The following is a 25,095-nucleotide window of genomic DNA, read 5'->3' as shown; positions in this document are numbered from 1 at the left end:
CTAGGCTGCTCAGGGCTTTCATCTCAGGGTTTCCCTGGGCGCTCTCGTAAGGGCACTCCTAGGACAGTGTAAGCTTACCCTCGGTGTATTCATGACGCTGAGGTGTTGTCAGTCACTCTGTCTTCAGGGTGTGAGATATCACAGGTTGTCTGTCAGATGGAGGGTGTGTCCATCTTTACACCTGCACAGCAGGGGTCACTTCAGCTTCCTGCTTCCTAACCTTTGGTGCAGTCATCAGACTCCTTCGGGTGATGGTGTAAAGAGGATTTTATTCTCGTCCTGTTTGTTTTTCTCCTGAGTAATAAAATATACTTTCCAGGCTGTCTGGGTCTGCTCTGTTAATTACCTTGCTCGTGTGTTTCTCACTTCACCTTTAGAACTTCCTAGACAATTCCACACTAATCTCTGTGGAGCGAGTGGTATTGATGGCTCTTGTTTTACAGGAGAGTCCAGCCTTCTGAACTTGTAGGGAGTGTCTGGACCAAAGAAGATAAAGAAATAAATTCTCCAAATCTATTAAAAATGATTCGCCATACAACAAACCTCACTTTGTGGTTTGAAAAGTAAGTTTTGATTTACTGTCTGTGTGCCTTAGTAGTCCTAATGCTAAGTCGTATTTAAGTAAAACTCTGGCCTTATAGAGAGGTTTCTTGTTTTCCAAGTAGGTGAAGAAACTGTCCTAAGCCACGAATATTTTGTTGTTGTTAGATGCATTGTGGAAGCAGAAAACTTTGAAGAACGGGTGGCAGTGCTCAGCAGAATAGTAGAAATTCTGCAAGTGTTTCAAGATCTGAATAATTTCAATGGCGTGTTGGAGATAGTCAGTGCAGTCAATTCAGTGTCAGTGTACAGACTAGACCACACATTTGAGGTAAGTTTCAGCTTGAATAGTTCATCTTTTGGGAGGGCTGATAAAATTAACATAAGACATCACTTATTTATAAGCAAATGTTTCTTTTTAAAACATTTGATCTTCTGTCTTTTCCCCTTAAATTCAAAGGTAGACTATGTATTTATGTATCCGCGTATGCTGGGAAGTGTAGGTTTTCCAGTGACACATGGATAGTCTCATCAATGGCAAAGAATTTATTATTATTCAATATATAAATTATTTCTTAGTTGCTGCAATATATAGTCAGAAAGAGATAACCCTTTCTGAAACCTAAAGTTATTTTAAATTATACATTGTTATATTTTAAATTATGTTTAATATGTCTTTGAGAAATTTTGGGAGATACAGAGTTCTTGTCTTTAATTTAAAAATGAACATATTTTGCATAGATATTTATGACATGCATCTTATTTTTATAAAAATTGTTCTATAAACATAATTTGTCGCTCAAGATAAGAGTTTTTTGTTTTGTTTTTTCTTTTTTTTTTTTTTTTTTCGGAGCTGGGGACCGAACCCAGGGCCTTGTGCTTGCTAGGCAAGTGCTCTACCACTGAGCTAAATCCCCAACCCATTTTTGTTTTGTTTTTTTAGTGACTATATCATTTTCTGTCCTGTGGGTAAATTATAATTTAGTCCATCATTCTATTTGGGAACAACTAAGTTCATTTGCATGTATAATTTATCATGGACTATTCATTAATTTATTCACTTCATTCATTCATTCATGTGTCTCTGCGAAACCCTGATTCTTTCCCTAGAATTAGTTTCTGGAGACAGAAGTCCTATCCACAGAGTTTAGGTTCAATCCCTAACATGCACATGGAAGCCTAGAACAGTCTCTCACTTCAGTTCTAGGAGATCTGACACGATCTGACTCTGGAAACAGTTTTTTGTTTTTTAGAGTTTTGGTACTTTGCTAAGGAGTTTGTCCTAAACATTAAATTTTTACAGATTTCATGGGCCAAAAATAAAAGTTTTAATTTTTATTGTATTTAAAAAATAACTAGTGACCGAAACATGGCAGAGGTTGGGTCCAAGTCAGTGCTGTTTGTATGTCTCGGTAACATTTGCCGGTCACCCATTGCAGAAGCAGTGTTCAGAAAATTGGTAACTGATGAAAACGTTTCAGATAACTGGAGGATAGACAGTGCGGCTACATCCACCTATGAAGTGGGGAACCCCCCTGACTATCAAGGGCAGAACTGCATGAAAAAACATGGCATCCACATGCAACACATTGCATGGCAGATTACAAGAGAAGACTTTGCCACATTCGATTATATACTGTGTGTGGATGAAAGCAATCTGAGAGATCTGAATAGAAAAAGTAATCAAGTTAAAAACTGCAAAGCTAAAATCGAGCTACTTGGGAGCTATGATCCACAGAAGCAGCTCATTATTGAAGATCCCTATTATGGCAATGACTCTGACTTCGAGGTGGTGTACCAGCAATGCCTTAGGTGCTGCAAGGCCTTCCTGGAGAAGACTCACTAGCTGGTCCTAACCACCACCACTGAGCAACCCACTCCTCAGTGCTGTGCCCAAGGGTGGTGGCAGTCCTTAGCCCCATACCCCACCTCTCTTTTCAGCTGACTTACTGTATATCTTTTAAAATAATTGTAGGTGGAAATCAGGCATTTGTTCAGAAGGATAAAAACATTTGAGGCAGACATTTGAGGTGTGGCTCAGTATTCTTAGACTAACAAAAGCTCTGGCCTCGCCATAATTACAAAATAGTGGAACGAGCAACTGTGAAACAAAAGAAAACCCAATAAAGTAAGAATGACCCACAAGGTCCAGATCAGCCTTTGAGCCCAGCGAGCCTGGGTAGTCTGGTCTAACTGGAGTGTGAGCATGGCCAGCACCCAGTGTGCTGTTTGCTTGCCTTACACTCTCTATTCTATATTGTCTCTTATTGTGACAATATCTCCATCCATGGCAGCCTTCCATTTAACACTGGGAGAGTTTAAACCCAGACACAACGAGGGTTCAGATATTTGAGAGAGGAGAACCTGGATGTGATGTTGGGCCTGGAACTCCAGCAGGCCATCCTGGGCTGTACAGTGACTCCCTGTCTGAAAGATAAAAATGCTAACAGATGGGAGCAACAGGTTGGTGAAGTTAACACCTTTAATCTCACTTGGTTTTTGTGTAGTTTCTTGAGCTTGGTTCCTATTTGAGCCACTTTGCTTCTTTAAAGAGAAAGTAAGTGTGCTTAAATAGTGGTGTGCGTTTGTAAGTGTTCTCTCATCAACATTTTACAACATTACAGGCAAGCATGAGTAATTTTAGTGTATTTTCAGAAAAGGGACCTCAAATTTATGTGGATATATGTCAGAAAAGATTGTGAATTAAACTGGGATGTTATCAACTACAACTAAAAATATAAAAAAAATAACTAGTGAGTTTAATATTTTTAATGTATCTATTATCCACTTTCATCTTTTCCATATGATTTTTCTGGGCATGTCCTTTCATTTTTCTTTGTGGGATATTTGTATTTATTTACAGAGACGTTTTAGAATTTCATTAGAGCAGACTGTCTGTAGGCCCCTAGTTTCTGCACCAAGCACAGTCTCCTCGCTATGGGTTCTTCCTTTGCTTTTGTGCCTACAAAGGTTTGCCCAGGTGAGGTGGGGAAGGTAGCACTCAGCTGTGTGATAATGCTGCCTCCAAACAGCTTCTTGTCATCTCTCTGCTAACCAGCGTAGCACTGCAGGTTCAGACTGAAAACGCACTCACTCTTCCGTCAGAGTCACGGAGAACAAAGACTCTTTTCAAATACTCCAGCTCTAAGTCGCCTGGACACAGCTATGGTGACTCTGGTACTATTGCAGTAGCAGAAGCCAGAAACCACCTGGGTGCGGGCAGCTGCTGAATGAGTCATGCATTGTTCTGCAGTTAATGTTATGTTTTTAGGAAAAACCATAAGGAAACTTCAGAATGGCCATAATTCCACTTTAATACAACAAACCTCGACCGTGCAGTAGAGTTGTGTAAATGTTAAGGTACCATGGCTGCCAGGGATGCGAGTGGTGGAGGACTTGCTCACCACGGGGGAAGCTCTTCATTCAAGCCCTGAAAGACAAGGAAGGAGAGAATGGAATGGAAGGAAGGAGGTTCATTTGGGAATTCCTAACATTGCTCCTTTCAGTTGGAAAAGTAAAAATATTTTGAATTTATGTATTTTCAACTTATATGTGCTTTATGTATTGAAGGTAGTAGCACAGTCTGCTTACATTAACAATTTTAATTTTGCGGGCTGGAGAGATGTCTCAGTGAGTAATCACACTCATTTCTCTTTCAGAGGACTTAGGTTCAATTTCTAGCCTCCATACAGAAGCTCATAACATCTGCTACTCTAGGTCTAGAAGATTTGACACCTTCTTCCAACCTCGGTGGCTACCAGGCACACATCTGATGCACAGACTTGTGAAAAATAAAAATATAAATCTTTTAAAAATGTTTCCCAATCCAAGTAATAAGTATATATTGCCCACCTAGACATACAAAGCCCTGTACACATCCATCCCTTAAGAACATTCATAATGGGGCTGGAGGGATGGCTCAGTGGTTAAGAGCACCGACTGCTCTTCCTGAGGTCCTGAGTTCAAATCCCAACAACCACATGGTGGCTCACAACCATCTGTAATGAGATCTGATGCCCTCTTCTGGTGTGCCTGAAGCAAGCTACAGTGTACTCATATACAATAAATAAAATCTTTAAAAAAAATCTTTAAGAACATTCATAACAACCTATAAATGTGCAGAGAGGAATCTTAACGTCCGCCTCCACGTTCTCTCTCCCACTCCCATCCACCTCCTCCTCCCCTCCCTCTCTCTAAAACTTTTCTCCCGCCCATTCTTCCTTCTCGTCCAGTGACAGGCCTCGTTCTATCCTGTACCTGCCTTCACCTGCATAATGACATTATCCTACATTTCACCCTTTCTAATTAAAAAAAAAAAACTTAGGGGTTGAGGATTTAGCTCAGTGGTAGAGTGCTTGCCTAGCAAGCACAAGGCCCTGGGTTCAGTCCCCAGCTCCGAAAAAAAGAAAAAAAAAAAAGACTTACTAAAAAAAAAAAAAAAACTTTTCTCTCAAATATAAGCTGAGCACAACTATTATCATTTTGTAATTAAAAGCATAAAATATACCTAACACCCAGTCCAACACTTTATCAGTTAAACAGAACATTCAGTTATCCATTCCAGCTTAAGAAGGGCTAAAAATCTATGTTATATCTTGGCTAGCTTGTGCACTATCTGATAACTATCTAATAAAATGTGTAATTTTAGAGTTAAATAGCCTGATAGGTTATGAGACTATAATCAGTCCTCAACCCCATCAGAAATCTGAGAATGACCAAATATCTATACACATAGGAAGCCTAACACGGCTTCCAGAACTGAGGGGTTGTAGAGACAAATCTCCACGAGCACAAAATCAACTAACAGACTCTTGAAATGCAGAAACCTCGAAGGGCTGATAATTCTGGCATGGTAGAGATTATCAGTCAACAACTATTCTGCATAAAGTGTCCCTTTTAGACAGTATTAGTCTGCAGATGAAGCAGGCAGTTTTGTCCAGTGGCTGCCTAGCCACAAAGTATTACCTCACCTGGAGGTAGAAATGTTCACAATCTTCATTAAATCCACCGAAGGGGAACTGTTAGGAGCAGATATGTCTCAACAAAAGATAAATAACTTTAAATGTCATAATTTGTAGATTCCTTGACGTTTTTGAAAACCATTTATCTATATAAGGTAATCTGGACTGTTGTCTGCTAATTATCTTATTATCTTGAAAGCACTCTAGCAAACTCAGAGCCATGAGTTTGCTATTTGGCCCTTAACTCACATGTGTAATCAACTCAGAAGTTTATAATGGCATCAATAGAAGGACTGGCTCTAAACCTTGTACTTTTAAACTTTTTGTAACAAATAAGTTCTGTATCAAGTAAATATATGATTTTAGCTTAGTTACCAAATGAGATTATGGCCGTACAACTCAATCTAGGTAATTCCTCCCTCTTAAATTAAGACCATTTCTAAATTCCTCATAAAAAAAAAAACAAAAACAAAAAAAACTTAGAATAACCACTTTCACACACACCCCACCAAAGTCCAGGGACTTGGGGTGACAACTCTTCCATAACTTCTTCAAGCTGTACATGGGCGTTGAGATATCCTTGGAGGTTAGGGCTTAGGAAAAAATGGAGCAAATGTTGAAACCTGATGTGTCTGTCTTGACTGGACCCAACTGAAAGTCCTTGAGATCAGGAATCCAAGCAGGTACACTCTGTCATATAATTCTCAAGACAAAAGTTTAGAATCGAGATATCTTTTTGTTTGATTCTCTTGAATTTAGTTTTTCAGGTGGTCTCCCTCTTTCAAACCTGATCCGTATGACTCTGGATGGTGTCCAGAGCCTAATCACCCTTTTTAAAAACACAAAGACAAAACCTTTCTCCCAAAACACCCATGTTCCTTAGTCTGTAACCAGAAAAGCTTATATCTTGCACTCTCTCCCAGAGGAATAATATAACCATAAAACTCAAAGTCACACCCATTATGAAGATGAAACTATTTTAAAAACAGAAGTCAGCTAAACAACAGTGTTGAACAATGAGCCTGTTTAGGCTTTTCTAGTCTGTCATATCAGGAAATTAACCCAAACTCCCATGGAGCCCATGTTACGAAAAACTATTGTAGTAAATATCAAAAATAACCACAAACCCTCACTAGCTGGCATCATCGAGCCATAGGGCCTTTAGCAGGGTAATTAATTCATAAAACAAATTAAACACCTATCAATTCTAATACCAATAAGTAAGCAACTTACCAAATTTTGGACTTCGGCCCAAAATACATCGATCTGTCAAGCTCTCTACCCAGAGCCTCAGATTTTTATTTATTAATAACTTCCATAATATATGTCTGTATTCACTCTGCCTGGTATACAGACTTCTATTTTTTTTAATGTTTTTTACTTTTTTTTTCTTTTTCTTTTTTTTTTTTTCAGAGCTGGGGACCGAACCCAGGGTCTTGCGCTTGCTAGGCAAGCGCTCTACCACTGAGCTAAATCCCCAACCCCAGACTTCTATTTTTAATAACCTTACTAACTTGTAAATATCACAACTCTACTTGAAGTCAGTGACTAATTTTCCCTAAGTTCTGAACCATGGGTGAAAATCCCCACATGGTGATTCGGGTACTCTCTGCACTTGCTTCTGATAACAAACTTAATCACCTTCCGTTAACACCTGCCATTAAGAAGCAGGCAGCTTGTCTAACTAAGATTTTAACCCAAAATTCCCATGGAGCCCACGTTAGAGAGAATGTGAGTATCCTGATTTTCCAAACAACCTTTGTTAAAAAAGCAGCTTCTAATCTCTAACTCTCTGAGCTACCACTGCTTCTCACGCAGGGGACCTACAGCCTGCCAGCCAAGGCTGCTTCTGTGTCTTTAAGCTTCCCATGCTTAAGACATCATGTGACTCGACATGGCAATGGCCCCTTCTTAGAAAATAAAACTTTCTCTCAACTCTTAGGCTTACCAGTGGATTCATAATAAGTTAATAAGGTTATTAAAAAACCATTGTCTTCCCAGTGTCCTAGCACTTCACAGGCTGCAGCAGGGTTTCTATGGAGACCACACACTTCTCATCTGAGCTGTGGTTAGTCCAGCTGTGTTGAGGTGGTCTTTGGGAAATCTCGGTTCCCACAGCTCTACCCTGCTAAGTGGTATTTGTGTAGTGGTAACCTGGTTAGTGTGACAGTCCCGCTGTCTCCAAGACACACTGCCAACTACGTGCAGGCTTTGATTACCCTGGGAGCCTGCTACATTGCTGTGCTGTGCACCCTCACCAAACATTCCCTAGGCCATGAGTTCCCAGTTAGTCATAACCTGGCTCCAGTGTGTAAGTCCATCATGCACAACTTGTGCATAAATGTTCTACAGGATATTTTCTGTATTATATGTGTCTGTAGTGTACATTGCAATAGTATGTGAAATGTAAGATCTGCATATGGATGATGGAACCAACCACTCAAGTGTCATGTCAATAAAAACACCAAATAAACCTTAAACAGTGTGGGGGGGGGGAGTTGGTTTGCCACCTGTTGCAGTAAAATTAAAATAAAAAATGGGTTCTTTTATCCCGCACTAGGTGCCATCACCATAGAGCCACATGGCATCTGCTAGATATTTCATCTCAGTCAGCACAGCGTCTCACCCGCTCTGCTCCACCCCATATCACACTGCTGAAGGCCTCTCTCTGAGTCTGGCAGCAACCTCTCTACCATCTAGTTCCCAAGGCAGGTTGCCATCATGCCAGACATACACATCCCAGTTCTGTGGCGGCCCAGTGTGTCCTGCCACTACACACCCTCCTGAACTCAATTAAATCTCCACATGAAAGAACACAGAGCACAATAACCTCTGATCTAAATGATAAGATATAATTGCCCACCTAGACATACAATGCCCTGTACACATCCATCCCTTAAGAATATCCATAACACTGGATTGGGGGTTGGGTTTGGTCCCCAGCTCCGGGGGGAAAAAAAGAAAAAGGAAAAAAAAAAAAAGAACATTCATAACAACCTGTAAGTGTGAAGACAGGAATCCTAGCATCTACCTCCATGTTCTCTCAGCTGCTTCTCTCCACTTTTAAATTTTTAAATGAAAAACTATTATTTTATTCCTGATATTGTAAAACTGGAATTATGTTTGTTAGAGGTTAAACATTTTGATTTTTAATATTGGGGTAAAAGTACATATAATATATAAGGAATAATGCTATCAAACATCTGTGAATTTGGCATCCTGGTTCATTAGTATTGGAGATGCCCATACCACAGCATACATGTGGAGGCAAGAGAATTTTCAGACTCAGTTCTCTCTTCCTACCATGTAGGTCTCAGGTCAGGTCAGGGAGTCTTGGTGGCCAACACCCGGAGCCACTGGGCCACATGTTAGCCGCTCAGCACATTCATCTGCTTCTTTTCCCTTTACAATAGCACATTATGAATTTTGTACTTTTAATTCTCTTACTTTTTCTCCTATTTTAAATATTTGTATAATTTCATTTGTCGTGTTTATTATTTTTATTTAAAAATATGGATGTGTGTGTGTGTGCGCGCACATGCATGTAGAAGCATCTACACATATATAGATGTTTCTCAGGAGCTCTCTAACTTAATTTTTGAGACAGCATTTTTTTTTTTTTTGGTTCTTTTTTTCGGAGCTGGGGACCGAACCCAGGGCCTTGCACTTGCTAGGCAAGAGCTCTACCACTGAGCTAAATCCCCAACCCCTGAGACAGCATTTTTTACCGGAACCTGACACTTACTTGACAGCTGTCTAACCTGGCTTGCTAGGGACCCCGAAGGATCTACCCCCATCCCTGCCTCCTCAGCACTGAGATTACAAGCAGGAGCTATAACACCCGGCTTTGCATGTGGGTGCTGGGGCTAGACCCAGGCCCTCACGCTGTACAGCAGGCACTGTGCTGGCTCTGACGTCCCCCAGCCCAGCTGGGCTTTGTGATTCGGTGTAGCAGATCCTGAGGCCCTAGTCTAATGTTTTGTCTCTCTCGTTAAATCCTTATTGAACCTCCCAGCCTAAGGTAGGAGGATTGAGAGTTTGAGGCAAGCCTTCACTGTAATGAAACTCCATCTCAAACAAAACAAAAGGAAGATCTTTAATTGAGATGGAATTTTGTTTTGAATATGAGGTGAGGCTGTGTTGAAGGTAAATCCCAGTTCTTCCTCCCAGCCCAATGCTCCCAGAAATAAGACTCAGACTCGAAATGTATTTACAGATACCTTGGCCATATGTCTAGGCTCAATTAAGACTAGACATAACAAAAAAATACCCATTTATTTTAACCTGCATTCTGCTGTGTGGCTGGCTACCTGTACTCGGGACCATGCATCCATCTCCTCACTTCTTCCCAGGCCGATCTTTCCATTTTGGGTCTATCCCAGAATCCTTTCTCTCTCTCAGCTGTCCCACCACCCCTTTCCTGCCTAAGCCAGAGGCTGTGGGCTTTTTAATTGGCAGCTGGTGCATTCATACAAATACACAAGAGGTTGGGCTCTGGTCTTAGTTTTGTTCTATATGGCTGTTGAGTTGTCCTTACACATTCAAAGTTCATTTTTTCCCACATTGACCGATTGTGCCTGCTGTGTCATAAATTGAGTGTACAGGTGTGGATTTGTTTCTGCTCTGTCTAGTTTTTTAATCTATCTGATTTTTCCTGTGCTGCATATCTAAAAATCTGTTACTATAGAATCAACCAAAGTTTCATTTTTTAAAAAATTAAGTTTAATATTTGTGTTTAGATCTATGTCACTGTGAAACACTGACGGTTTTATAGTCATGAGTGTGGTATATCTCTTTGTTTATGATTTCCTGAAAGACATCTTCACTCTATTGTTACCTTTATTTGAATCTTTTTAAAAAATAATTATTTCCTTTTTGGTGAAAAAATTTATATCTAGAAATACAGTTAAATTTGGGGGGCTCTTATATACAGCACCATTGCTAAATTCTGTTAGCATTCTGCATATCTATTTGTAGCTTCCACACTCCCATCCCTGGAACTGTCAATTTTGACTTCTAGGAACAGTGATGGTGTTCACTGGTCTTTTTTTTCCTCCCCTTGTTTATATCGTCTGGGACTTCTGTAGAATATTGACTAAAAGCTATTAAAACAAACACAATATTATATGATATGTGGTTCTCAAGTATAATGCTCACTGTGGGTTTGTGTTTATATATGTGTGGTTATATTCCTCATTGATCATAAATTACTTTATTTCCTATAAGAAAAATATAATAATTACATAGAAAAGAAATGCCTATGATTACCTCATTCACAGATTTGCTTCACGTTTTCTTACCTTCCTACATTCTCTTATTGCTAAGATTTGCCCTCAACCTCACAGAGAACATTTGGTCCTGAAGGATCAAGTTCTTCTTTCTGGTCCTGTAATTTACACATAGAAGATTAAAATGATGAACGATAAGTCCCCAAGGGAGAATTTTTATTCCTAAGTCATCTAGTTTATAGTAGAAAGAACACAAATTCTAGGTTTTCATATTTATAGTTAAAAGATAGAATAACACATTTTAGCAAGCGTCCAAAGGAGTAAGATTCATAATTTTTAAACTGATTGTATTTGTAAACTTTTATGAATTCCAAAGTTTTATATTCTTATGGATTTTCATATATGTTTGAATTGTATGCAAGAATTATATTCAACCTACATGTTTTAAAGGCATTGCAGGAAAGGAAGCGGAGAGTTTTGGATGACGCTGTGGAATTAAGTCAGGATCACTTTAAAAAATACCTAGTAAAACTTAAATCAATCAATCCACCTTGTGTGCCTTTTTTTGGTAAGTCATTAAATATAAATATTATATTTTGAAGATGAATGTGTCCTATCCAAAAGTGACTGGTCTTTCCAGATAGATTGTTGTTATGTCGTACATATGAATTTATTATTTTTCGGTATTGATAAATGAAAGGCAAAAAAATCTCTATTTCCTTGTCTATATGATGAAGATGAATGCCCTTAAAATTGTTGTAAGAATTGAAAATATTTTATCTATACTACTTACCAAGTCTTGTGAGACTTATGAAGTGCATATTATTTTTACTTACATATGACATATCTGCAGTGTTTGTTTTTAATTATCAGTATAAAAGTGCTTTGTCAGAGACTTTTTAAAACTTTTTAACTCAGAATTGCATGATTAATATAAATTATATTGAACAGGGCTTTTTGCTGTGGCCCTTTATTACATATAGTTATCATAACAGTAAGTGCACACTCTGAGAAGAGCATCGTTAGGCAGTTCTGTGTAAGCGTCACGGAGCACACGTACACACACCTCAATGTCCAGCAGTCTCTACTGTGGCCTCCTCAGAGCTGATTCCTTCTTGTTCTTATAAATGCAGTCTTGCTTATATTGCCCAGGTTGGTCTCAAACTCCCCGACTCGAACAGCTCTGCGTCAGCATCCTAAACACAGCGCACTGTTTTATAGAAGCTTTTCCCCTTATAAGTAAAATTACACTCTAAAATAATGACAGAACTGTAACATAGCAAATTCATAAGCCAGTAACAAAGCTGTTTGTTGTGATTGCAAACTGTCACCCACCTTACGCTGCTGTGTTTATCTATGTCGGGTCAGCAGGAGTTTGTTTATATCAGAGTCACCAGAGCCACACATCATATCATAATGTTACAACTGCAGCCATTTCCTCTGCTCCCATTTATTTGGGGTGGATCTGGTGATTAGGCATAAGCTACAGTTTACTGTAATCTCTTGGTAGCGTTGTTGAATGTGTTGCCCATGGTAAGCATAGCAATGTGGCACGTGAGTGGCTTCGCTGGTGAGATCGGACGGTTATTTAAATCAAGGTTTGTGTTTCTTTAACTGTAGTACTATTGATTGCAGTGGAGAGGACATAATTGTTTGTTGTGAAGGGTTGTCAATCACACTGTAGAATATTCAGCAGGCTCCTGACATCCTACTCACTAGAGCCCAGTAGTACCATAATCTTGTGATTACCAGAAATATTTAAAGATAGTCCCAACGATTCCTTGAAGGCAAAATTGCCTTTAGCCAAGAACCATTATTTTAAATGAAGTGGTAATTATGCATAAAAAAGGATTAGAACTTTTTTTCTAAGTAATGAGCTTCAAGAAGCAGCTTGTCTTACTGTTCTTATCAAAATTGCTTAATTCGTTTACAGCCACTTAAAGATCATTGGCAGTAAATATTTTAAATCTTAAAACATTTGATTAGACAAAGTTTTAACACCAGGGTTTGGCTATTCTTAGCTTGCCATTTCTTAGAATAGTAGCCTTTAGTGTTAGTGAAGGGTAGCCTTCGTTTTCTGCACGTTTTAACCTCTGTTACAGATGTTAGCAGGGAATCTTCTGGGTCTGGCCCTTTCCCGCCATCGTGAGGAAGTGGGAAGCTGAGCTGGGTTCTGCAGTGTGTCTGTCTTCCCCCTGCCCAGTGTCCTCCCGGGTGATTAACTAAATGCGACCAGTCTGAAATAACTTTGAACATCTTTTGCTAGGAATATATTTAACAAATATTCTGAAGACTGAAGAAGGGAACAGCGACTTTCTAAAGAGGAAAGGGAAAGATTTGATCAATTTCAGTAAGAGGAGAAAAGTGGCTGAAATAACCGGAGAGATTCAGCAGTATCAGAACCAACCATACTGCTTACGGACAGAACCAGAGATGAGGGTAAATATTTTCTTACTAATCTTTGAAAGAGATGGCATTAAATCCTGTGGAATTGCTAAAAGCGTCATAGTGATGCACATGCTCTCTGTTTGCCCTTGGCTAAACTTGAGATAGCAATGTAAACACGGGTGTCTATGCTGTAGCAGTCACTAATGTTAAGGGCCTTCTCCGAGAGTCCTGCCTCCTTGTGTGGTGGTTACACACAAGGCAGAGGGAATGGAACATCTGTGCAATAAAATAAAACCCCGCTGCTGTTGTAATTGACTGATAGCCATTTTACGTGTCTCGCATGCCTGACATAACATTGAATCCCTTCATGTGATCGCTGTGAAGGACTTGGAGAATAGCAGGTATATATGCATAGCAGATTTTCAAAACACATCCTGTCAGTTGGTGTTTCGTTTTGAGTAATAATGTTTAATATAGATTATACAATACCACAAAAAAAGAAAGTGGTGATGAGCTGCCGTGGCTGTCCCTTCCTTCCTCACTATGTCTGCCCTCTGTGCTGTGGAGTGAAATGTATTCTTAAAGCCCAGGTTAGAGTCTGCAGTGTACTTTCCATAAAAGACATTTCAATGCGGTTGAGTACATTTGAAATAGTACTCTTCTCATTCGTGTCTCAGAAATATCAGCTAGTACAGTTCCGTGATCTTCTTTATGCTTCTTACCATCATGCAGAGCAAATCTCCCTTCCTTAGAATTGAGTCAAAGTAAATTTAAAATGAGCCAGGTCCAGCCATGATGGCTTATGCACATAACCCAACACTTGGGAGGTGGGGCTAGAGCATTGGGAGTTCAGGGCCATTCCCCAGTGGATAGAGGTCAACCTGGGCAACATGAGCCCTAGTCTCCAAAGAAGGGAATAAACAGCCATTCACCTTCAAGGCATAGTTAACCAACTTAAACACTATTGGAAAATAAGGCAAAGGTTGGAGAAATAAAGAGTGCATCTGTTACAGCTTTTATAAAGGATGAAATTACTGTTGCCTGACAGCTCCTTACTGTATCCTTGATGACCCGAGAAGAAATTGTATATTAAAGTAAAAATAATAATTTTTCTGACATTTGTAGAATGCCTGAAGAATAGAAAGGATTTTATATTAAGAAATGTAAAGCTCATTTTACCTATTGGTAAAATTACATGCCTGTAATCCCAGCATGTAGAAAGCTGAGGCAGGAGGATTACAAGTTCAAAGCAGCCTGAATTTTTTTTTTTTTTTTGAGACCCTGTATCAAAAAAAAAAAAAAAAAAGCTAAACCCAGTAATTAGATTCCTATGTTTATTATTCTTTTAGAAATAATAAAAGAGGGGGCTGGGGATTTAGCTCAGTGGTAGAGCGCTTGCCTAGGAAGCGCAAGGTCCTGGGTTCGGTCCCCAGCTCTGAAAAAAAGAACCAAAAAAAAAAAAAAAGAAATAATAAAAGAGAATAAGAAAAATATATAATGTTGAACACAGTTTATATGACAATGAGTTAGAAAAAACTGTGCAAGGGACTGTATGGAGATTGCTGAAATCAGTCCTAGGATAGTAACAGTGTTCGCATTAATGTATCACACAGATAATAAAGTCCAGAGACACTCAGACTAAAATCAGAGCCTCTGATCAATGAAATAACTGCTTCTTTTTTCTTTTTTGTTTTCTTTGCCATTTGAGCTGCACGCCAAGCCCAGATCATTTTGTCATTTACAGTTTGGAAGACTGAGATGCACTCAGCACTTAAGAGCATGCACTGCTCCTCCAGAGGACCAGAGCACAGTTCCCACCACTCATATCAGCCACTGACATATTCCTGAAACTCATTCTGCACCTGCACAAACCCACGCATACGTACACATAGGTACACAGACATGCACATACACACATCCATGCACACACACAGATGTGCACGCTCACACCTTGTTTTTTGGCATCTTACTAAATCATCTCAATATTCTACTTAAAAAAGCTTAAAATATATATTTGTAGTAGTTTTTTTTGTAGTAGTTTTTTTTTGGATAAACACAGGTTTGGATTTTTACATTTTTTTGGCCTTGGAGGGTAACACAGAAAAAAATTAAAGCTATAATTGTCTTTTAAGTTACTTTTGAATATACCTTACTCCAATTATCTCTACTTTTTTTCCTGCTTATCTACTACATGCTGTGGTTTTCGGGCATAATCTTCATTGTAAACTCTGTTGGTAGATGAATGGTAGTAATTTTGCTGTCATAGTGAGCAGGAAGACAGTTGCTAAGAAACAAGTGATGCCAACAACTGAGCTGAGAATCTGTTCGTTGTACTAATAAACTATGAGGCTAGGGTGCTGCTTCCTTGGAAATTGTACAGTCTTAGTCACAAATAGAGAGAAGAAAGAGCAATCTGTCTAAAAGACTCGAATACTGTGGTATCTTGATTTGTTTTATTGTTAAAGTTAATAGGATCTAATTTTAGTATATATGTGTATTTATGTGTTTAATTCTAGAGATTCTTTGAAAACCTCAATCCCATGGGACTTTTATCTGAAAAAGAGTTTACAGATTATTTGTTCAACAAATCTCATGAAATTGAACCCCGAAACTGCAAACAACCACCTCGATTTGTAAGTCTTTACTCATTGTAATTATGGGAAGTTTTGTCTCTTTTTTAAAATATTTTCAGAGCGCTTGCCTAGGAAGCGCAAGGCCCTGGGTTCGGTCCCCAGCTCCGAAAAAAAGAAAAAAGAATAAAATATTTTCAGGGGCTGGAGAGATGGCTCAGCGGTTAAGAGCACCGACTCCTCTTCCAGAGGTCCTGAGTTCAAATCCCAGCAACCACATGGTGGCTCACAACCATCTGTAATGAGATCTGATGCCCTCTTCGTGTGTCTGAAGACAGTGACAGTGTACTCACATATATAAAGTACATAAATAATCTTTAATAATAATTTCAATGTTTAACAACCTAATTCTCTTAAAATTGATCTCTCAGCAGTAGCTGTTTTGCTGTTTTATTCTACAGTACTATTCTATTTCCAAAATTATGTATACAGGGTGGGCTGGGGCTCAGACATAAGAGTTCCTGTGTGAGGCCCTGGCTCGCCCTCTAACATCACAAAAAGAAAATAATACTTAGCAGAAAATGTCAACATTTTAATAGAAACTGATTTTTAAAAAAAAGCAGCACTGGGTATAAGAACTAGGCCCACATCGTGCTAAGTATCCTTCATTTTGGTGTCATTTACTTTTCTGTCCATTTTTGTACCTCCTGATATAAGAAAAAATGTATACAAAAGTGAGGCCAAAAGCAGGTAGCTGGATGGAACAAGTGAGAAGGCAGGGAAGGAAAAAGTGGGTGTGCTGTGCTGGGTACCTTTGACCCGCACAGAGCCCAGGGTTCTGTGGTTACCCTGCAGGACTCCTCGCTGGAGTGGTTGCTGCAGTTCTCAGTTATCCGGGGATTTGCAGTGGAAAGCCATCCTAAGTATTAAGGGGAAAAATAAAAACAACTAGAGCATGCTGATTTGTGGTAAGACAGTGAACCAGGGGGTTTGTGTTTCCTGTCCTCATAACAGTTGTATGAAATGGACTGTTTCCCGGTGCTAGGCATCTAGCCCAGGCAAGTGTCTCCCATGTGAGCTACGCCTCAAGCCCAACGGTCATAAGTTATTTCATCATTTTATAGTTTAAAAGCTGAGGCACAGGGCTGGAGAAATGGCTCAGCATTTAAGAGCATGTAAGTGCTCTTCCAGAGGACCAGGGTTCAGCTCCCAGCCCCACATCAGCAGCTGACATCCCCCGTAACTCCAGCTCCAGGGGATCCACCCTGTCGTCTCCACAGGCACCACACTCATATGCACACATCTTATTAAGTGTAATAAGATGGATATTTCTAAAGCTGAGACTCAGAAGAGTAAAATCGCTCTGGGGGACACACGGCTAGGTAGTTGACACGGCTGTATTTTTCTCCGTTTCTCTGATTCAGATTCTCGATGTAAACAGTGCAGCTTTGCTTTGTTTTCATTGTTACCACTGACGGGTATGTGTGTGTGTGTGTGTGTGTGTGTGTATGTGTGTGTGCATGTGTGTATGCATGTGTGTGTGCATGTGTGTGTGTGCATGTGTGTGTGCATGTGTGTGTGTGAGAGTGTGTGTGTGTGTGTGTGCATGTGTGTGTGTGTGTGTGAGAGAGAGAGAGTGTGTGTGTGTGTGTGTGTGTGTGTGTGTGTGTGTGTGTGTGTAAAACCAAGCAAGCGAGAGTGGGAGCAATGATGGCACTCTGCTCAAGCCACCAAGGGGCTAGGCAAAGATGTTCATTTGCTTAACGTCAGGAGGAAAATGATCTTCTTTTTAAAAATAAAGCACATATACTATGTCACATAAATTCTCTTCCCAGTAAATATTTGTGAAATTAACATATATATGGTATGAAAGAGAAACTAAGGATTGAATACTTAGGAGCAAAAAATTGTTTACACAGCAATTTTTAAGAATTGTATCTCTAGGGGTTGGGGATTTAGCTCAGTGGTAGAGCGCTTGCCTAGCAAACGCAAGGCCGTGGGTTCGGTCCCCAGCTCCGAAAAAAAAAATTGTATCTCTAAAATTATGTAAAAGGGTTTAGTTATCAAGCCCATGATACATAATCTAATTAAATCAAGAAATTACTACAGAAATGCTACAGGCCACCCTTGAAGATCAGGATTTTTTTAAAAGAGTGCACTTAAAAATACAATAGCTGGGGCTGGAGAGATGGCTCAGTGGTTAAGAACACCCGACTGTTCTTCCAGAGGTTATGAGTTCAATTCCCAGCAACCACATGGTGGCTCACAGCCATCTGTAAAGAGATCCGATGCCCTCTTCTGGTGTATCTGAAGACAGCTACAGTGTACTTATATATAATAAATAAAATAAATCTTAAAAAAAAAAATACGATAGCTGGAAGTTATAAACAAATTACCCACACATTAGTGCTATTTTAACTATACTTAATTACTTTTTCTAGCCTAGGAAGTCAACCTTTTCCTTAAAATCTCCTGGAATAAGGCCCAATGCCAGCCGCCATGGCTCTACCTCAGGCACGTTCCGAGGTCACCCAACCCCTCTGGAAAGGGAGCCTTATAAGATAAGCTTTAGCAGGATCGCCGAGACGGAGCTAGAATCCACGGTGTCAGCACCGACATCTCCCAACACCCCATCCACCCCACCTGTGTCTGCTTCTTCAGACCACAGCGTGTTTCTAGATGTGGACCTCAATAGCTCCTGTGGTACGTATGTCACAACCTCTCTAAGAGGAGTTTGTGTTTGAAAAATTTGTTTCTTCTTTCTAATTGCAGGGGTATGGAACCCTTGGCACCTGTGCTTGGTTAGTTTTAATTGACACACTCTAGAGTCAGCCGGGAAGAGAGTCTTATTGAGGGATGGTGTAGGCGAGGTTGGCCTGTGAGCATGTCTATGGGGAATTGCCTTTATGACATGAATTGAGGTGGAAGGACCTGAGCTCTGTGAATAGCCGTTACATAAGCAAGGATCCTGACCTGTGGAATAGTGGATGTGCGAGTCTTGGCGGACACCTTTAGCCTCGTACTCAGAAGGCATTGGCAGGTGAATGGGTCTCTTAAGTTCAAGCCTGCCTGGGGTCCACTGGGATGCACTGTCTCTTAGAAAGAGCTCTGTCTCTGTCCCTGATTATGGGCTGTAACCTGGAACTGTTATCACAGCAACACAGAACAAAACTGACACTGTGCTCGTATGGATAGCGCCATCTGGATGCAAAAGTAGTGCTTAATATTGAGAGCAAAGCATCCTGGAGGTGGTTCGCACACCTGTAATCCCAGCACTGGGGAGGCAGAGGCAGGCGGGTGGGGCTCAAGGGATAGTGGTCCACAGAATGAGTTCCAGGACAGCCAGGGCTACACAAAGAAGCCTGTCTTGGGGGCAGAGAGGGGAGCAAAGCATCGTTTATGCATTGTATGTATTTATTTCCCAATTTATGCAGTTAACAGTTTTTTATTACTTTCTGGAGTAATGGGTAATAAAACAGGGACATAAATCTGTAAAAGAAATGGAAAGGGATTGTGATAGAATGAGAGTCACTTAGGCTACAAAAGGAGAGCCATGGTAGGTACAGTGAGAATCCAGCTCATGTTACACAGTAGACAGCAAAGGTGGCGGCAGCGCTTGGTGTCATTTCTACACTGCATTTTACTTCAGGAGGCAGGGGATGACACAAGGGTCTCTCTGTGTCCTCACTGGGTAGACCAGGCTCGCCTCATACTCACAGAGATCCACCTACTTCTGTCTCCCTAGTGCTGGGATTAAAGACATGCAATAGTGTATTTTTGTAAGTGAAAATTGTAGAAACTATTTAATCCCAACCCAGGGTTTCTACCCCACCTTAAACCGTTTACTTTCCTGATAAGAAAACACACACACACACACACACACACACACACACACACACACACACACAGCCTTTATATTTACAAAAGCTAGGCAGCTGCCTACCCTCCATACTGTTCTAATCTACTTTTCTATCCATAATCTCGAGTTATTACCTGGGCTGCTCTTAACTCCAATTGGTCAGCCCTCATGGCCCACATTCTCTTGACCTCTAACCCATGGCAGCTTCTCCTTCCTCCTCCTGTACCTTCCTCTTCCTCGTGGTCCCTCTCTGATCCCCAAGGCAGGAATCTAAACCCTCCTCTTCCCAGCTATTGGCATCTTTATTTACCAATCAGAAATAAGATATACATGCGGACTCTCTCATCTTTGGGACAACCAGGTCTTGGGGGAGCCACACTTAGCATTGTGATAGATAGCAAAAGACCAAACCTCAGTAGAAAATATCTAAAAGAAGATCATCCATGTTAGCTTTCTAGTCAAATGGCTTTCTCTCTTTCTAATAGGCAGCAATACCATCTTTGCTCCAGTCCTCTTGCCACACTCAAGTAAGTAAGAAATAAATGGGTTACAGTAGAATGACTGTAAAGATCATAATCTGGCATATTGAAGGGGTGTTTCCATATTGGGATGATTTCAAGAAGAAATTGTATGTTAAAGCAAAAATATATTTTTCTGACATTTGTAGAATACCTGAAGAATAGAAAGGATTTTATATTAAAAATATATAAAAATGCTTTTTTAAATTATTTATTATATATATAAGTACACTGTAGCTGTCTTCAGATACACCAGAAGAGGGCACCAGATCTCTTTACAGATGGTTGTGAGCCACCATGTGGTTGCTGGGAATTGAACTCAGAACCTCTGGAAGAGCATTCGGGTGCTCTTAACCGCTGAGCCATCTCTCCAGCCCTAAAAATGCTTTTTTTAATTCTTCCCTCTTCCCATCCCCTCTCAAACACACACACACACACACACACACACACACACACACACACACACACACACCCTTCCCAGTCTCCCTCTTCCCATCTCCTCTCAAACACACACACACACACACACACACACACACACACACACACACACACACACACACACCCCTTCCCAGTCTCCACAGATACAAGGCAGTTGTAGTACTGAGCCCCATCCCCAGACCAAAAGAAAATTTTATGAACAGTCTGAATTACTTAAAACTTGGTGCTCCTTAAATTTTGTTAATTTTGTTTTAATCACTCTTAATATATATTTTTGATCTTGTCTGAACTTGAACAAACTACTTCCCGTTTCAGACATATGAAGGATCAAAGGATGTGACTGTAGAGAACTCCTAGCATGTTTCTTGGCCTGGGATGTAGAGTAAATTCATCTCAGCTGCCTGACTTCTTACTGCTTCTGGTCTCTCCTGAAACAGGAGTCACAGTTCGTAATGTCTGCACTCAACCAGCTGCAGGCTGAAAGCACACAGGCAGGCAGAGTCCTTTTGCTATTGGCGTCGTTCCCTAAACAGTGGGTCACACTGTGGTAAGACAAGTAAAGTCTGTTGACAGCTGAGGCTCTAGGATTTACCTGCGCTCTGCCATTGTATTTATTAATGCACTAAAGCATTGGTGGATGCCCACACTTATGTAATTTCATGGAGCCAGTTGTCAGATGCCAAGGGACAATTGTATTAAGTATGTATCATGTGCCCAAACTCTGCATGTTTGTGTGGGTGCACATACCAACCTCGGTGTCACTCTTTAGAGCTGCTCACCCTGCTTTTGCGGCAGGGTCTCACTCCCTGAGCTCATGGTTAGACTGGACTGGCTGGTCGGGAGCTGTCCTGAGGCTCGGCAGTGCTGCATTGCTTTTTACTCGGTATTTACGGCTGTGATACTTTAACTCTCCTAAGGAATCCATCAGATGTGCACCTCTGCTTACCACAGTTGTTAATACAGTGGAGTCCCTCAGTGTGGTTTATATCACAGACTTTAATTTTGGATTGCTTACTTACGCATAGTAACTAGATTTATTCTGTATTAGAAATAGTTTCTGCTCAGAATAATGAGGAAGCCAATACACCACCATATAAGTGCACACACGAGTGCACATATGTACACACATTTCAGTTTTATTTTGTTTCAGTTTTTAAAAGGCTTTTAGGGGAGGGTTTCTGTCTTGTTTTTAAGGTACTGATCATCAAACCTAAGGCCTAAAATCGAACTAAACGCTAGGTAGGCATTCCACCACTGAGGTATATCCTCCACTCTTTTTTTTTTTTAAATAAATATATACTTTTTTGAGACAGAGTCACTGAGTTGCCCAGGCTAACCTTGAACTTTTGTGATCCTGCTGTGATTATAGGCCTGCCTCATCAAGCCATATCAGAATTCCATTAGTAATCTTAATAATGTGCCTTCATTTAAATATTACAACTGCCATGCGCCAATTGCCCTGGTAGATGCTAGGGTTACAAACACATGCCCACAGTGTCCCCCTGAAGCTTAGAATTGGTGGAGAGGACAGAAGAGCAGGCAGAGAGAAGTAACACATCTGACAAATACAGTAGCAGAAGTAGTCGTGAGTTGTATTGGAATTTTGTCCTGTAACAGCACTGTGAACGGTAACCAGTCTTGTCTTCTCTCAGAGTCTTTCTTCAGCTCATGTGGAAGTCTACACAAACTGAGTGAAGAGCCACTAGTTCCTCCTCCGCTTCCCCCTCGGAAAAAGTTTGATCACGATGCTCCGAACTCCAAGGTAGTCACACAGACCTGGGCTTGCCTCAGCATGTGCAGCGCTGAGAGCCTCCAAACAGTGCTCATGTTTCAGAGTGCATCATGATTTAGCCACGTTCTATGACTTTTTAAAATCTATATTACTGTTTGAAAAATGCTTTAAGTAATTGTTTAATACATTTTTAAAAACTTAAAAAGAAATTGGAAAATTTCAGTTAATCAGAAATACATTGTCTTTCTTATGCACTGGGGAAGGAGGGTGGAAATCCTATTTGAAAGAACCTGAAAACTTAGAGGAGTGCTTCTCAAATGTAAGGGCCTACCAGAGTTCCCTGGGAAACTTCTTAAGAGTGGCTGTTGACCCAGCCTCAGGTTGTAAGGCTGCCGCTGGGCCTGGCCGTGCTAAGCCAGCCTCTCCTGGAACTCATGTTGCTGCTCCCTGGATCACACTTTGAGATCCTCCACTGCTCTAAGCATCATGAGAAAAATAGAAGTAGATGTTGAATGAATAGAAGTTAGGAATTAAATGCCATTGTTAACATGTCCTTTTATGTCTATAAAACTGTGTTATTTTCACTGACCTCTTGCCATAAATAAGCTTTATAAATTTCTGGAATGTTGGAAACAAAGTAAGACAATATGGCTCTCTATATATAAAGGTTTCAGGGGCAACATCTTAATATCCAAATGTTAAACTGAGCCTAGAATTTTTTTTTTTTTTTTGGTTCTTTTTTTCGGAGCTGGGGACCGAACCCAGGGCCTTGCGCTTCCTAGGTAAGCGCTCTACCACTGAGCTAAATCCCCAGCCCCAAGCCTAGAATTTAACTGGAAGTAATTTAGTCAGAAACCTGAGAGTTAAACCACATTAATTTAGTTTGCACCTCTAGATTTAACTTTTCATGGAAGAGTTTTTCAGGCTTTGTAAATGGTCTTGTATGTTTCCCAAGAGCCTGTACATGTCCCTTTTCTATTCTCTTCAGGGAGCTATGAAATCGGATGATGACCCTCCTGCTATTCCACCAAGACAACCCCCTCCTCCAAAGGTAAAGCCAAGAGCTCCTGTCCTCACGGGTACATTTGAAGGGCCTGTGCCCAGTCCACCTCCACCTCCTCCCAGAGACCCTCTTCCTGATACTCCTCCACCAGTTCCTCTTCGGCCTCCGGAACACTTTATAAACTGTCCGTTTAATCTCCAGCCGCCTCCGCTGGGACATCCTCACAGAGACCCAGACTGGCTCAGAGACGTTAGCACATGCCCTAATTCACCAAGCACTCCTCCCCCTACGCCCTCGCCACGGATTCCACGCAGATGCCATTTGCCCAGCCCCAGTCACAACAATCTTGCTCACCCTCCAGCTCCTCCCGTTCCACCAAGGCAGAATTCAAGCCCTCACCTACCAAAACTGCCACCAAAGACTTACAAGCGGGAGCTTTCACACCCGCCATTGTACAGACTACCTTTGCTTGAAAATGCAGAAACTCCTCAGTGACCTTGGCCACGTGTAGTCATTGACACTGGATTAGTATTTGTAAAGGTTTTTAATTTATTCAAAAAAGACATAGTATTTTAGTACTTTTTACAGAAATGCTACTGATCAAATAAGCTTTTAAGAACTAGTAAAATTGTCAGATGGCAGTGGTGCACACCTCCAATTCCAGCACTCGGAAGGCAGAGGCAGGTGGGTTTCAGGGTTTGAGAGCAACCTGGTCTATAGAGCAAGTTCCAGGACAGCCAGGGCTACACAGAAAAACCTTGTCTCAAAAAGTCAAAACCAAAACAAAAAGAAAAGAATCTGAAATACTAAAATGCAAAAGCCCCTCCTCACCGTGGCCCTCAGGGGATCAGTAGCACTGCCTGATCAGCTCCTCCGTGCTGCCCAAGGCCAGTATAACGAATCTGTATTGCACTGTACTCTGCTAGAACATGGCTGAGAACGTTTCTGACTGCACTGACAGGGGCTAGCCTCGAGGGAGCTCTCAGGCCTGAGTGATAGATGCCTTTTTAAGACAATGAATTTACGCAGATCCAGAGGATGTGTGGTGGTATTACTGGTTTTTAACCCTCTGACCACCTTCTAGCTTTTAACTTCGTTTGGTTTTTACATCTAGGAGAATTATGAATAATACCCACTGTTCTTAAACTCTTTGAGGCCATGTCTTAAATGTCAGTATTTGCTGCTGAAGACAAAACGGAAAATAGAATGAAATAATAGAATGCACTGTGTTTATTATTTTGGTAAGATTATAAACAACTCTGTATAACCTGATTACAGAAGGGCATGTATCTCATTAAGATGTGCCTTTTGTTTTGCAGTGTGTGGTGTCTTTAGCTAATGATTTGCCTATTGTTTGGGAAAACAAAATTAATATGCCATATATGTACAGTTTATTTATATTGTATATATTTAAAGAAAATGCTAATAACCTATATAAATGTAAGTGACTTGAGGCCTATAATACAATCTGCTATTTTACTAATTTGTAAGTCCAGAACAAAAGTTTCTTATGGCATAAGAACCAACTGCCATCTGCCTTGTCTTCACACCTATTAACTGTCTTTAATCTCGTGTTAACTGAAATTTTTAAAGTTTTTCCAGATTAGTAATATTTAAACAGAAAATACTTTAAAAGCTTTATTAAATTTTTTTTTTAATCAGACAGGATAAAGCTTTTCCCATTTGGATACTCTCGTTCAAAGTGATCAAGGTATGTTGTGCTGATAGTGCAGTAGCCCCCATTGTAAAGTAGCCAAAAGCCATGTTGTTTATCTACTGGTCTGTGGCCTTCTACTGTGCTTTGCATCAGAGTTCTTAACAAGGTTAATAAATCACCTCAGTCTTAATTTGTAAAAGA

The 25,095-nt window shown here is 40.4% G+C and overlaps 1 protein-coding gene and 1 pseudogene across 6 annotated transcripts in view; both read left to right on the top strand.

Annotated features, from left to right (window-relative positions):
- Positions 1 to 25,095, top strand: part of Sos2 (SOS Ras/Rho guanine nucleotide exchange factor 2) — a 113,109-nt gene extending 88,014 nt beyond the window's left edge. For 3 of the 6 annotated variants that reach the window (XM_087554907.1, XM_087554904.1, XM_087554908.1), the window contains 9 exons: positions 444 to 563; positions 709 to 871; positions 11,180 to 11,297; positions 12,996 to 13,168; positions 15,634 to 15,750; positions 18,129 to 18,390; positions 20,032 to 20,073; positions 22,155 to 22,264; positions 23,223 to 25,093. In XM_087554907.1, coding sequence (XP_087411033.1) covers positions 444 to 563; positions 709 to 871; positions 11,180 to 11,297; positions 12,996 to 13,168; positions 15,634 to 15,750; positions 18,129 to 18,390; positions 20,032 to 20,073; positions 22,155 to 22,264; positions 23,223 to 23,732 — 1,615 coding nt within the window. In that variant the 3' untranslated portion in view covers positions 23,733 to 25,093. 6 annotated transcript variants of the gene reach the window in all.
- Positions 1,902 to 3,278, top strand: Acp1-ps1 (acid phosphatase 1, pseudogene 1; annotated as a pseudogene).

The sequence above is a fragment of the Rattus norvegicus genome, chromosome 6 (genome assembly GCF_021556685.1).
Source record: "Rattus norvegicus strain SHRSP/BbbUtx chromosome 6, alternate assembly SHRSP_T2T, whole genome shotgun sequence".
Lineage (NCBI taxonomy): Eukaryota > Metazoa > Chordata > Mammalia > Rodentia > Muridae > Rattus > Rattus norvegicus.
Note: the sequence above shows the minus strand (reverse complement) of the source record. Positions and strands in the feature narration are given on the sequence as shown.